General features: G+C 38.9%; 1 protein-coding gene and 1 long non-coding RNA gene across 3 annotated transcripts in view; one reads left to right on the forward strand and one right to left on the reverse strand.

The window, feature by feature from the left end:
- Window positions 1-988: 988 nt before the first annotated feature.
- On the forward strand, window positions 989-3,250 carry LOC115306313. Of its 2 annotated transcripts, none has more exons than XR_003915307.1 (3): window positions 989-1,072; window positions 1,867-1,976; window positions 3,162-3,250. It is a non-coding gene; the product is annotated as an uncharacterized LOC115306313 (long non-coding RNA). The 2 variants fall into 2 exon arrangements; XR_003915306.1 differs by having other exon boundaries at window positions 1,867-1,967.
- Window positions 3,251-7,904: 4,654 nt separating this feature from the next.
- Window positions 7,905-11,965, reverse strand: part of BBOX1 (gamma-butyrobetaine hydroxylase 1) — a 55,788-nt gene continuing 51,727 nt past the window's right edge. Inside the window, exons 7-8 of the mRNA XM_029957269.1 lie at window positions 10,982-11,148; window positions 7,905-8,458 (exon numbers count right to left, since the gene is read on the reverse strand). Of these exons, the coding sequence (XP_029813129.1) occupies window positions 8,298-8,458; window positions 10,982-11,148 (328 nt within the window). The 3' untranslated portion in view covers window positions 7,905-8,297. The remainder of the gene's footprint in view (window positions 8,459-10,981; window positions 11,149-11,965) is intronic.

Genomic DNA, 11,965 nt, shown 5'->3' on the forward strand with positions numbered 1-11,965 from the left:
TCCTGCTTATATTACCTATTTGTTATTGCATATTGTCTCTTCTATTAAAGAGCTTAGCATGTTAATCATAGTTCTGTAGAATTCCTTGTCTGAGAATTCCAACATGCCTGCCATTTCGGACTCTAGTTCCGAGGCTTCTTCAGTCTCTTCAAACTCTGTTTTCTTTTCTTTTCTTTTCTTTCTTTTTTTTTTTTATCTTTTAGTAAGCCTTGTAATTATTTGTTGAAAAGTGGACTTGATGTATGAGCTACATGGAACTGTGCCATGGGCTACATGGAACTGTGGGAAATAGGCCTTTAGTAAGTTATAAGTGGGGAGAGGAAGTGCTCTATAATCCCATGATTAGTTCTCAGTCCTTTGGTGAGCTTGTGCCCATGGACTGTGAACTTCACTGCTTCCCAATTTGTTCTCCTCTTTAGGTGGCTCAGGATGACTGAGGGGACCTACAGTTGTGTGTTTTATATCTTCCAAGTAAGGTTAGGCTCTCATATAGTCCCAGCAGATTAAGCTCTGGTAAAATAATTTATCCAGAAGGTGGTCCTTCTTAAGAAGAACAGAATACTCTAACACATTTCAATATAGTTCATTTTCTTTTACCCTGCTGGGAGAACAGGTATTTATTTATTTATTTATTTATTTATTTATTTATTTATTTATTTATTTTCTGGAGTTCACTGTGAGGAACAGGCAGGGTTCCTGGAGGCAAAACTCACAAAAGTAAGAGGTCATTCCTATGACCAGGTGTTCCTGGTGGTTTTATCTCTTCGGTTTGTCCATCTGGAGCCTTCAGCAGTTTGCCCATTATAATTCAGATCCTCCTATTTTGGCACAGGTTCCTGTGGAACTTTCTACTTTGGAAAGTTGTGATTCTGTGTATTTGCCTTTTGTGTCTACAATTTTCAGGGAAGCGTTTTCCTCTATGACCTCATTGTCTGATGGATCTAAAAAGAGGTGTTGATTTTTCAGTTTGTTCAGCTTTCTTACTTATTGTGAGGATGGAACAAGGACTTCAAAGTTTCCAGTCCATGTTGTACTGAAAACTGGAAGTTTCCTGTCAGAGTATTTTAAACTGGTGAGTAGACTGATTCTGGTAGAGACTGGGAAAGTGTTTGAGGCTAAAATTTGGTATATGTATAGATAAAATGTGTTACATAGTAGAGGAGGGAAAAGAAGTGAGGTCCTGCCTGACAAAAAAATTGACTTTTTTGGATAACTGAGATCCTGAGGATGTGACCCGATTTCATTGAGGATGTAAAGTAGAGTACTCAGGGAAACAACCACATAGTTCCCCTTATTTATTCCATAAACATTTAGGCACTGGGGAGACAAATCACAATGTCTCTGCCTAAAGAGTTCACAATATGGACACTGTTTGTTGGCTACCTAGCTTCTAGATTCATAGCCTTCCTTTATTTCTTCAAGGACACCATGCTGCCTTCCATGGAGAGTTCTTACTCTGTTTGCTTTGACTGGCATGCTCTCCCTTCCCCTTCACCCTTCACCTGGACAAGTCTCCCCTTTCTACTGTAGACACCGGTGGTTGCCCACACACCATTTGACCTTCATCTCCATCCCAAGGCTTTAGTTCTTCACTCCCTCTCTGTACAACCTCGTTAACCGGGATAGAGACCACTTCTCCAGACCAAGGGAGGTACTTGGCACATTTAAGTTTGTCATGGAAATGCCATTTCTTTCTGCTAATAGTTAGTTTAGGAGAGTATATTTGACCTAATTTTGGCTGAGAAGGCATGAGGAGAAGTCTGTCAGAGGGATTCTAGGAAAGGTTTCTATTCTTCCAAGAAAGAGACATAAGAAAAATATGTTTCTTTCTTTCTTTCTCTTTATGCATTCTTGTCTGAACGTGAGGCCTGGAACTTCTGTAGCCATTTCATCAGCTTTCCCAGAGGATGAAACACAGACATGAAGGAAGACAGAGCCAAGATAACTACACAGAGGCGGGACTAGAGGTATACGATGTGAGAAGGTTTCTGGACTTCATGTTTTGAGATAAAAAATTTCCTTATTGCTAGACATAGAATTTCTGTTATTGAGGTCAGAGTACCATCATTGCATATCATTTTTCACCAAACAGCTCAAAAGCTGCTTCTTCAAGAAAGCCATCCCTGAGTCCCACTTTCTTCATATTAGTCCTGTTTTCTTATTTTATGCTCCTGTAGCTTCTTGGTCTTCCTCCCTCTAGCATTTGCCATAATTCATAAGTATTTATTTCTGTGATTATTTGATCAATGTCTGATATTTCTAATAGACCATTAGCTCTAAGAGAGCCCTTATGTCCATCTTGCTCACTCCTGTATTACCAGTGCACTGACTAGTGTCCGGTGCATAGTATATGTGCATGAATATTGCTAGAATAAATGGCTAAATATACAAACCTGTATGTAAGACTCAGTGGGAACCAGGAGAAAAAGTGTGCTTAAGCAGGAAATCAGGCAAGACTTCATGGGGGGCGGGGTGAAATGTAACCTGAATTTTGAAGGAGAAGGGGGAATTTTCTAGGCTTAAAAAGCATTCCAGGCAGCTGTGAGAAACAGTATTCCAGGCAGCTGTGCAGAAACAGAGAGGTATGCTCCAAGCCATTCAGTCCAACCAAATCACATTTTCATTGCAAGAGATTTCAGTTCAAATGTGTCCCTATATCATAAAGGGGTCTTTTTGTTTATAAAATATCTGTTTCTTAGTTTAGATTCTTAAACAGTGAAATTACCTTCAGTGTCATTCAGTTTCTCCATAGAATTCCTTCTCTTGCATAAAGTCCCTGTACTAATATTCACTTGCTCACCTTTTAGTGGTTGGCTAGAGTAGAAACAGGAGACCAGGGAAGGTACTTTGTGACCTGTCATTCTGGTGATCTGTAGAGTTGTTCCAATTAACCAGCCAAGCAGTGAATATTCTTCAAGTCAAATCAGAGCAATGGAACAGAAAGCAAGAATCCCCTCTGCCAAATAGGGGTAAATTCCAGTCCAAGTTACCTCAGACCGATTATGAGTTTGGGAGAAAGTCAAATCTTTAGACTATTATACCCAGGAAACCCAATCATCTTTAGTCTGTCCCAGCTGCTGTAGCCCATAATATGTCATGTCCTATATAGCACTTCAGAAATTATTGCAACTGCATCCAATCCTTTTGTCCTTCCTTTCCAGGGCAGAAATAATTTTTGACAGAGAAGGAAACATCCAGGCCATGGGGTGCTGGCTTGGAATGCTGTCTTCTAGCAACAAAATATGATATGTAAGAGGTCTAGCTGAGTTTGAATATAAGCCATTCTTTATGTTTGGAGTGTAACTGATTCCACAAACCAGGCCAATATCATTAGCTTATCATCCTACCATGAGGTGTGTGACCTTGGTCACAATCACTAAATGTCTCCAGGAAAACAAGTGATTATTTTATCCACCATCTATCTACTTTCTAAGTGGAGCTCTCCAATCCTGGGGTCTGTCCGGAGCCACGTGTGTGTATATACATCTAGTTGCCAAGTGGACTAATTCAGGAACAATTCAAATTGTTTGTTCAAAACTGGGTTTGTTTTCTTGCCCACAAGATTGATTCTGCTGTTGTGGTTTGTCTCCTTGTACTTGGAATCACAGTTAATGCATTTCTTCCAAGTAGCGACCCAGGAGACACCTCCTTCTTTATGTGCCCCATGGCACATACAGGTCCTCAGTCCTTCTAGATTTGGCTATCTCTCCTCTCTGTGTCCCTTTTCCAAGAATTCTCATTCAATCCTTCCTAATTTCTCATCAGGTTTCTTGCAATAAGTGGATTTACAACCTCGTAAATGGATTTATGGCCTCTAGTCTCACTCATTTATAGTTCCCTTCACAATGTAGCCAAATGGATCTTTAAATAATCAATATCTGATAGAGGCATTTTACTGCGTAAACACTTTTAAATGGCTCCTCAGTGGTTTCAAGATAAAATATCAGATCTTTATTGCAACATACATTTCAGCATTTCATGACTTGGCCCCATCTCTGTCTCTAGCTTCATATATCTCTACTTACCCTAACCCATGCTCTTCCTCTACAATCTCTGTTATTTTAACTAATAATACTTACCATCTGTTGAATACTTACTTTCAGCTAGAAATTATGGTAAATGCTTTACATCAGTATTTCTCGAACTTCTCTGATGAGGGATATCACCCGGGATCCTTGATAAAAATAACAGTTACTGGGCTTTATCTCAGACCAGCTTATTTATGATATTTAGGGAATGAGCCTAGGAAGTTATATAAACACACACACACACACACACACACACACACACACACAGTTAACTAGAACAAACAACTCTAAAATGTGTAAGGAATCACAAAAGGTCAAAGGGTCAAAGCAACCTTGAAAAAGAAAATCAAAGCTGGAGGCATCACAATTCCAAGACGGCAAGTTATATTACAAAACTGTAGTGATTGAGACAGTATGGTATTGGCACAAAAATGGACACATAGATCAATGGAACAGAATAGAAGACCTAGTAAGAATCCCACACTATGTGGTCAATTAATCTTCGACAAAGCAGGAAAGAATACACAATGGGAAAAAGACAGTCTCTTCAACAAATGGTGTTGGAAAAACTGGACAGCAACATGCAAAAGAAATAAACTGGACCATTTTTTACATTATACACAAAGATAAATTTAAAATAAATTAAAGAGTTAAATGTGAGACTTGAAACCATAAAAATCCTAGCAGAGGACATAGACAGTAACTTCTCTGACATCAGCCATAGCAACTTCTTTTTAGATATATTCCCTGAGGCAAAAGAAACAAAAGCAAAAATAAATAAATTATTGGGGCTACACCAAAACAAAAAGCTTTTGCTTAGAAAAGGAAATAATCAACAAAACTAAAAGGCAACCTACTGAGTGGGAGAAGACATTTACAAATGACATATCTGATAAAGGGCTAGTATTCAAAGTATATGAAGAATTCCTAAAACTCAACACCCAAATACCAAATAACCAAATTTAAAAAATAGGCAACAGGCATGAACAGACATTTCTCCAAAGAAGACATACAGATGGCTAACAGACACATGCACAGATGCTCCTATCACCGACCATCAGGGAAATGCAAATCAAAACCATGATGAGATATCACCTCACATCCGTCAGAAAGGCTATCAACAATGTAAGATACAAGTGTCAGCAAGGATGTGGAGGAAAAAGAACCCTCGTGCACTGTTGATGGGAATAGAAACTAATGCAGCCACTGTGGAAAACAGTATGAAGGTTCATGAACTATATACATATAGATCATATGAATATATAGTTTGTGAAATATATATATGTATATATTCAGCCATAAAAAAGAATGAAATCTTGCCAGTTGCAATGACATGGATAAAGTTAGAGAATATAATGCTAAGCAAAATACATCAGTCAGAAAAAGACAAATACATATCATTTTATTCATATGTGGAATTTAAGAAACAAAACTAATGACCAAAGGAAAAAAGAGGGAGGGAGACAAATCAAGAAACAGACTTAACTACAGAGAACAAACTATACCAGAGGGAAAGTGGGTGGGGGGATGGGTTGAACAGGTGCTGGGGATTAAAGAGGGTACTTGTGATGAGCACCAAGTGATGTACGGAAGTGCTGAGTCACTGTATTGTACAATTGAAACTAATATAACTAACATGTTAACTGAAACTACAATAAAAACTTAAAAAGCCAAAAAAGATGTGGTACACACACACACACACACACACACACACACACACACACCATGCTGACTCATCATTTGAGATGTTTGGGAAAATACTTTACATGCACTTTCATTTAATCCTTATACAAAGTTAATGGAATAAGAACCAGTTACTGGTGTCATTTGTAGGTGGAAAAGCTGGGGCTTAAGGGAAGATATTTGTTCACATACACATAGTTCACAGATTGTCATCATTATAGTTTAAGTTTAGGCAGCCAATCCTGGAATTTACGCCACTGCTATCTCACGATTTTTCACTTTTAGTCAATACATGTGCTCTGTTCCCTCTCAGTTCTTTGTGCCTCTTCTGCCCTTTGACTTGGAGAGCTATGCTCCCTTCTTTGCTTAAAAAACTATGATTAGCACCCATTCAACTGAGACTGAAGCTTTGATTAATCTCCCCAGTCTGGCTCTGTTGCCTTGCCATGAGCCATTTTGTTAATATAACACTTCGTCATCTATATCCTTATCTGTTCCCCTATCAGACTATCAGCAGTCAACATCTTAAGTCCTTCTGCGTCCTCACTCTAGTATTAGTGCATGACAGATAGCAGGGATGTGATAAATATCTGCTGAATGAATGAAAGTATAATAAGTCATGTTAGGGGCTCTGATCGGCTCAGTAGGTTAAGCCTGAATCTTGACTTCGGCTCAGGTCATAATCTCACAGTTGGTGAAATAGAGCCCTGTGCTGGGCACTGCACTGATAGCATGGAGCCTGTTTGGAATTCTCTCTCTCTCTCTCTCTCTCTCTCTCTCTCTCTCTCTCTCTTCTCTCTTTCTCTCTCGAAATAAATAAATAAATAAATAAATAAATAAATAAATAAACAAACATTAAAAATAGTCATGTTAGCATGGCAGTACCTGGGGTTTAGATGCTGTAAATGAATGAAATCAGGGTCACTCCAGAATATTATCTTTAGAATAATCTGGAACTAGTCTTAGGATCAGGCTCTATTGAACTCACCTATTTTAATTTGAGGAGTGTCTTAAGAGAGATGGGATTGAGAACCCAACCCATTCCTTTTGAAGTTCAAAGATGTTAATCATATGTGATATATTACGGTAGCCCTGATCAAGACCAGATGATAGGAAAGGACAATGAAGGCCCCAGGAAAAGGCAATGTTGTCAGGGAAAGCAGAGTCCAGGCTGGTGATGTGGACTCAAAACCAGAGTTTGGAGAATCAGTAGGGTATGCTGACAGGGGCTCACAGCACCTGTGATCTAGCCTCCTAGTGCCATGGACACTCTGTGAGTATGAAGTAGAAGGAACACATGGATGGAAATAGTACTTTCATTTGGTCTTTTTTTCCTAATGTTTATTCATTTTTGAGAGAGAGAGAGAGAGTGAGTATTTGCATGTGAGTGGAGGAGGGACAGAGAGAGGGAGACAGAGGATCTGAAGCAAGCTCTCACTGACAGCGATGAGCCCAATGCAGGGCTCAAACTCACGAATTGTGAGATCAAGACCTGATCCGAATTCCAATGCTCAACTGACTGAGCCACCCAGGCACCCTCTTTCACTTGGTCTTAAGGCAATAGTTAGAGTTCCAGTCTAACAGCAGTCATTAACACTTTCCAAATAGGAAACCTGGTTAGGTCCCCAACAATATAGACTAAAAATCTATGTATTACCAGGATTTCAGCAAATGGTAATGCTGAGGTGCCCTAGTCAGCAGGGGTAGTGAAAGGACTGGTCTCAACATGAGAGGCACCTTCATGGCTAGCAATGCTGTCTGTGTTCCATCACTGGGGACAAGGAGTGATAATACAGGAAGGCAAGACCAGCAGGGGAAGCTGTCCCGAGATTAGAAGATGCTCTATCTGTTATACCTTTCCTAGTTATTAGTTGAAGACAAGAAATAAGAACTGATTCACAAACAGGTGTAAGTTATACTCGCAATCCTTAGGAGTGTTGACTTAGGGCAAGAGAAACACAGGCAGACTAGATTTCCCCTTCATTTGACATGTTTGGGTTGGGTGTCATCATTTAGTTGCTAACAAAAGTGTTTGGATCACAGGTTTTTGAGGTCTGAAAACTTGGATAATAGAAATCTACAATAAAAGTGAATAAAACAGACCTTTGAAAATATGAAGCCTTTCCCCAATCTTGCTAAGAACAGTCACATGCAGTAATGAAAATTGAGACTCTACAGGCAACAGAGCAGAAATATGTTCTATTCAAGACAAGTTTTATTTGAAACACAAGCTTTATTCAAAACACAAGCTTTATTTAAAAAGAGCTTTATTTGAAAATGTCTTATTTGATACAAAACTATTTGTAGGCATTCTGGAGTCTGTCATTGACAAGCAAAAGAAATTAGATCATACATGCAATAGAGCAGAAGAAATGCTTTATTTGGAAAGGAAAGAACACTGCAGAAACATCTAAACTGTTGGCTTTGTATGTGATTATGAGGAAAGGAAAACCTTTCTGAGAAAGAGGGCATGCTCATGAACGAAATTAATATGTAAATAACATAGGTCACAGTCTGTGAAGACAACCTTGCCGTATTTTATAAAATATACTCATTGGAATCCTACTGAAGTTATAGACCGGAGATTCAGTTTTTGTTCTGGATACTCTGCCTTAAGATACGCAGCCTTGACATGACTACATCCCAGTCAGCATAAGCTCCTTCCAGATGGCGGGATATCTCAGTTCCTGCTTCATAGCTACGCCGGCCATGAAGTAAGCGCCAGTTATCAAAAGTAATCACATCACCTAGACAAAATATTTTTTCAGTATGAATAATCATGTGTTTCCGTGATTTGCACAGCTAGGAAATGTAAAATGCAAAACATATTGCTACTTTGTTCACATAAAGACATACCACGTTTCTTTTCCTGTTTTTTTTTATTTGTTTGTTTCAAGTTTTTATTTAAATAAAAATGAAAAAGTTAGCATACAGCGCAATATTGGTTTCAGGAATAGAATTTAGTGATTCATCACTTCCTTATAACACGTGGTGCTCATCACACGTGCCCTCCTTACTCCCCATCAGCTATTTATTCTGTCTCCCCACCCACCTCCCCTCCAGCAACCTTCATTTTGTTCTCTCTAGTTAAAAGTCTGCCTCTCTCTTTCCCCCTATGTTCTTCTGTTTTGTTTCTTCAATTCCAGTACAACTGAAATCATATGGTATTTGTTTTTCTTGGACTGAAAATTATACATTCACTTTTTCACACAATCAGGTCATTGAATGCAAACTGCTTTAGACCTTTTGACATTTATAGTACAGGCTTATGTAGACACTTTTATAATTTTTACTTAAAATATTATCTTTTAAAAAAATGTCCATTTATTTATTTTGAGAGAGAGTGCACACACACATGCACACATGAGCGGGGGAGGGGCAGAGACAGAGAATCCCAAGCAGGGTCTGCACTGTCCACACAGAGCGAGATCTCAGCCATGACCCTGGGATCATGACTTGAGTCAAAATCAAGAGTCAGATACTCAACCAACTGAGCCACACAGGTGCCCCTAAAATATTTTTGTGTAAATCTTCAAATTGTTCTTCCTGGTTGTTATTCAGCTCTTACTTAGAAATATTTATTTCCAGTTTAATGGCTTCAAATAATTATAAGGATAATGACTTGGTCTGTCTTCTATGTTCCTAGTATTTTGTGTACATTATTTCTAAGTCTCATAAAAATACTGAAAAGTGTTAGCTCATTTTTTCATTTGAGAAAACTGAGGCTCCAAGAAGTTCAGGAATTTGCCTAAAACTACATAGCCATTATGTGGTGGAGCTTTGATTTCAACTTCTATTTTTGTGGTATTTTCCTCTCATGATATTTCCATTTTATATGTTACTGCTTTTAAAACCAACCTGTTGTCACTGCTTATAGGTGGATTTATAGAAGTTTCCAGTATTGCTTTATTATGCCAAAGATCAATTATAAACTAATCATAATCCAAAAGAATCTGCCCCTTGGCCAAATCAACAGTAGACAGAAATTCTGTTTTTTACTATAGATACCAAAAGCCTCAAGTTTGAAATCACTTCACTGAGTAGAGGTGGTCCAGAACAAACACCATGCTCTCTATTCCTTTATTTCAAGTAGCTGGACTACTTCCAAAAATGTTTTTAATGTTATTTATCTTTGAGAAACAGATCATGAGCAGGGGAGGGCCAGAGATAGAGAGAGAAACATAGAATCCCAAGTAGGCTTCAGGCTCTGAGCTATCAGCACAGAGCCCAATGTGGGGCTCGAACCCACGAACTGTGAGATTCTTACTTGAGCTGAAGTCAGATGCTTAATCAACTGAGCCATTCAGGTGCCCCTAGTTTGACATTTCAAATACCACTTCATTTCAGGTAGCAGTATCTCTGCTAGATCAAATAGGCTAAATGAGTAAACATTAATCATCTACTTTAGAGTGAGAATCATAGGAATAATTTTATTTGTTTTCCAGGATAGAAGAATTAAGTAGAAGCCTCAGTTTGTATTGACTGGCTATCATGATAGAAAATGTAAGCCATCAGTTTTGACATCAGACATGAAATTTCATTTGGTTTATTTTTTTTTAACGTTTTTATTTTTGAGAGAGACAGAGAGAGCATGAGCAGGGGAGGGTCAGAGAGAGAGGGAAACACAGAATCGGAAGCAGGCTCCAGGCTCTGAGCTGACAGCATAGAGTCCAACACGGGGCTCGAACTCACAAACCATGACATCATGACCTGAGCCGAAGCCGGACGTCCAACCGATGAGCCATCCAGGCACCCCCTCATTTGGTTTATAGCTTATCTCTCATGTATTTATTCTTTTGACTGGAGGTTATTAAATTTGGTGTGATTTAATATTACCTACAAGTTTGTTAAAAATGGTTATTTTTAGGGGTACCTGGGTGGCTCAGGCAGTTGAATACCTGACTTCGGCTCAGATCATGGTCTTGTGGTTCATGAGTTTGAGCCCCACATCTGGCTTGCTGCTGTCAGCCTGTCAGCTCAGAGCCCAACTTGGGATCCTCTGTCCTCCTTTCTCTGCCCCTCCCCCACTTGCCTTCTCCCCAAAATAGATAAATATTTTGGGGAGAAAAAGAGAGTATTTTTAAGTCTGGAGAGACAATAGAGCAAGGGTGGGGGCCAGAAGTCTTCTATTTAAGCAAGTTGGCTGCTCACAGAGATTCAGTTATGTGTCCCACATGCCATGTATGAGAGAAATGGCTCTAGATATTGATCTTAGTGGTTAAGGCTGAAGAAAATCCCTGCTTTCAGTTTGAGAAAATGTGTTCACTGACCTGGATTCATCTTGAAAGTAAACTTGGATTCTTTACAGTTCATGAGGTCAACAAACTCCTTCAGAGCAGCATAAAAAGGCTGAACTCTTTCAATGGGTACATCAAATACGGTGTCTCTGGTTGCATTATTGAAGTTGATGCGGATCACTTGGCCTTTATCATCTAATCTGTTTTTTAAAGTGAAAAAAGTTAAAACATATAAGCCATGAAGTATTTATTTACATTTCTGAGGGTCAATTTGTCTTAGAAGATGTGTCTGAAATACAGTATGAAAGAATCCAAAAACATGTGCAGAAGGTCTTAAGATGATCTGTGGTACAGTGTAGTCGTTTTCTGTTTATTCATTCATTTAACAGTTTTTTTCCTTTAATTTTAAATCCAGTCTAGTTAACATACAGTGTTCTATTAATTTCAGGTGTACAACATAGTGATTCAACACTTCCGTGCGTTACTTACTGCTCATCAAGATATGTGTACTCTTCCTTTTTAAAATTTATTTATTCACTATGGGGGAGAGAGAGAGAGAGAGAGAGAGAGAGAGAGAGAGAGAGAGAGAGCGAGCACACGAGCGAGCACAAGCAGGGAAGGGGCAGAGAGAGAGGGAGAGAGAATACCAAACAGGCTCCGCACCTCAGTGCAAAGCCCAGTGTGGGGCTTGAACTCATGAACTGTGAGATCATGACCTGATCTGAAGTCAGATACTTAAGCAGCTAAGCCACTCAGGTGCCCCAAAATATGTGTGCTCTTAAACCACTCACCTATTTCACATCCCTTATCCGTTTGTTCCCTTAGCCAAGAGTCTGTTTCTTGGTTTGTCTCTCTCCCCACCTTTGTTTTGTTTCTTAAATTCTACATATGAGTGAAATCATATAGTATTTGTCTTTCTCTGACTTATTTTGCTTGGCATTATGCTCTCTGTAGCTTCTTCTATGTTGCAAATGGCAAGACTTCATTCCTTTTTATGTCTGAGTATTCCATTATATA

The sequence above is a fragment of the Suricata suricatta genome, chromosome 11 (genome assembly GCF_006229205.1).
Source record: "Suricata suricatta isolate VVHF042 chromosome 11, meerkat_22Aug2017_6uvM2_HiC, whole genome shotgun sequence".
Taxonomy (NCBI): Eukaryota; Metazoa; Chordata; class Mammalia; order Carnivora; family Herpestidae; genus Suricata; species Suricata suricatta.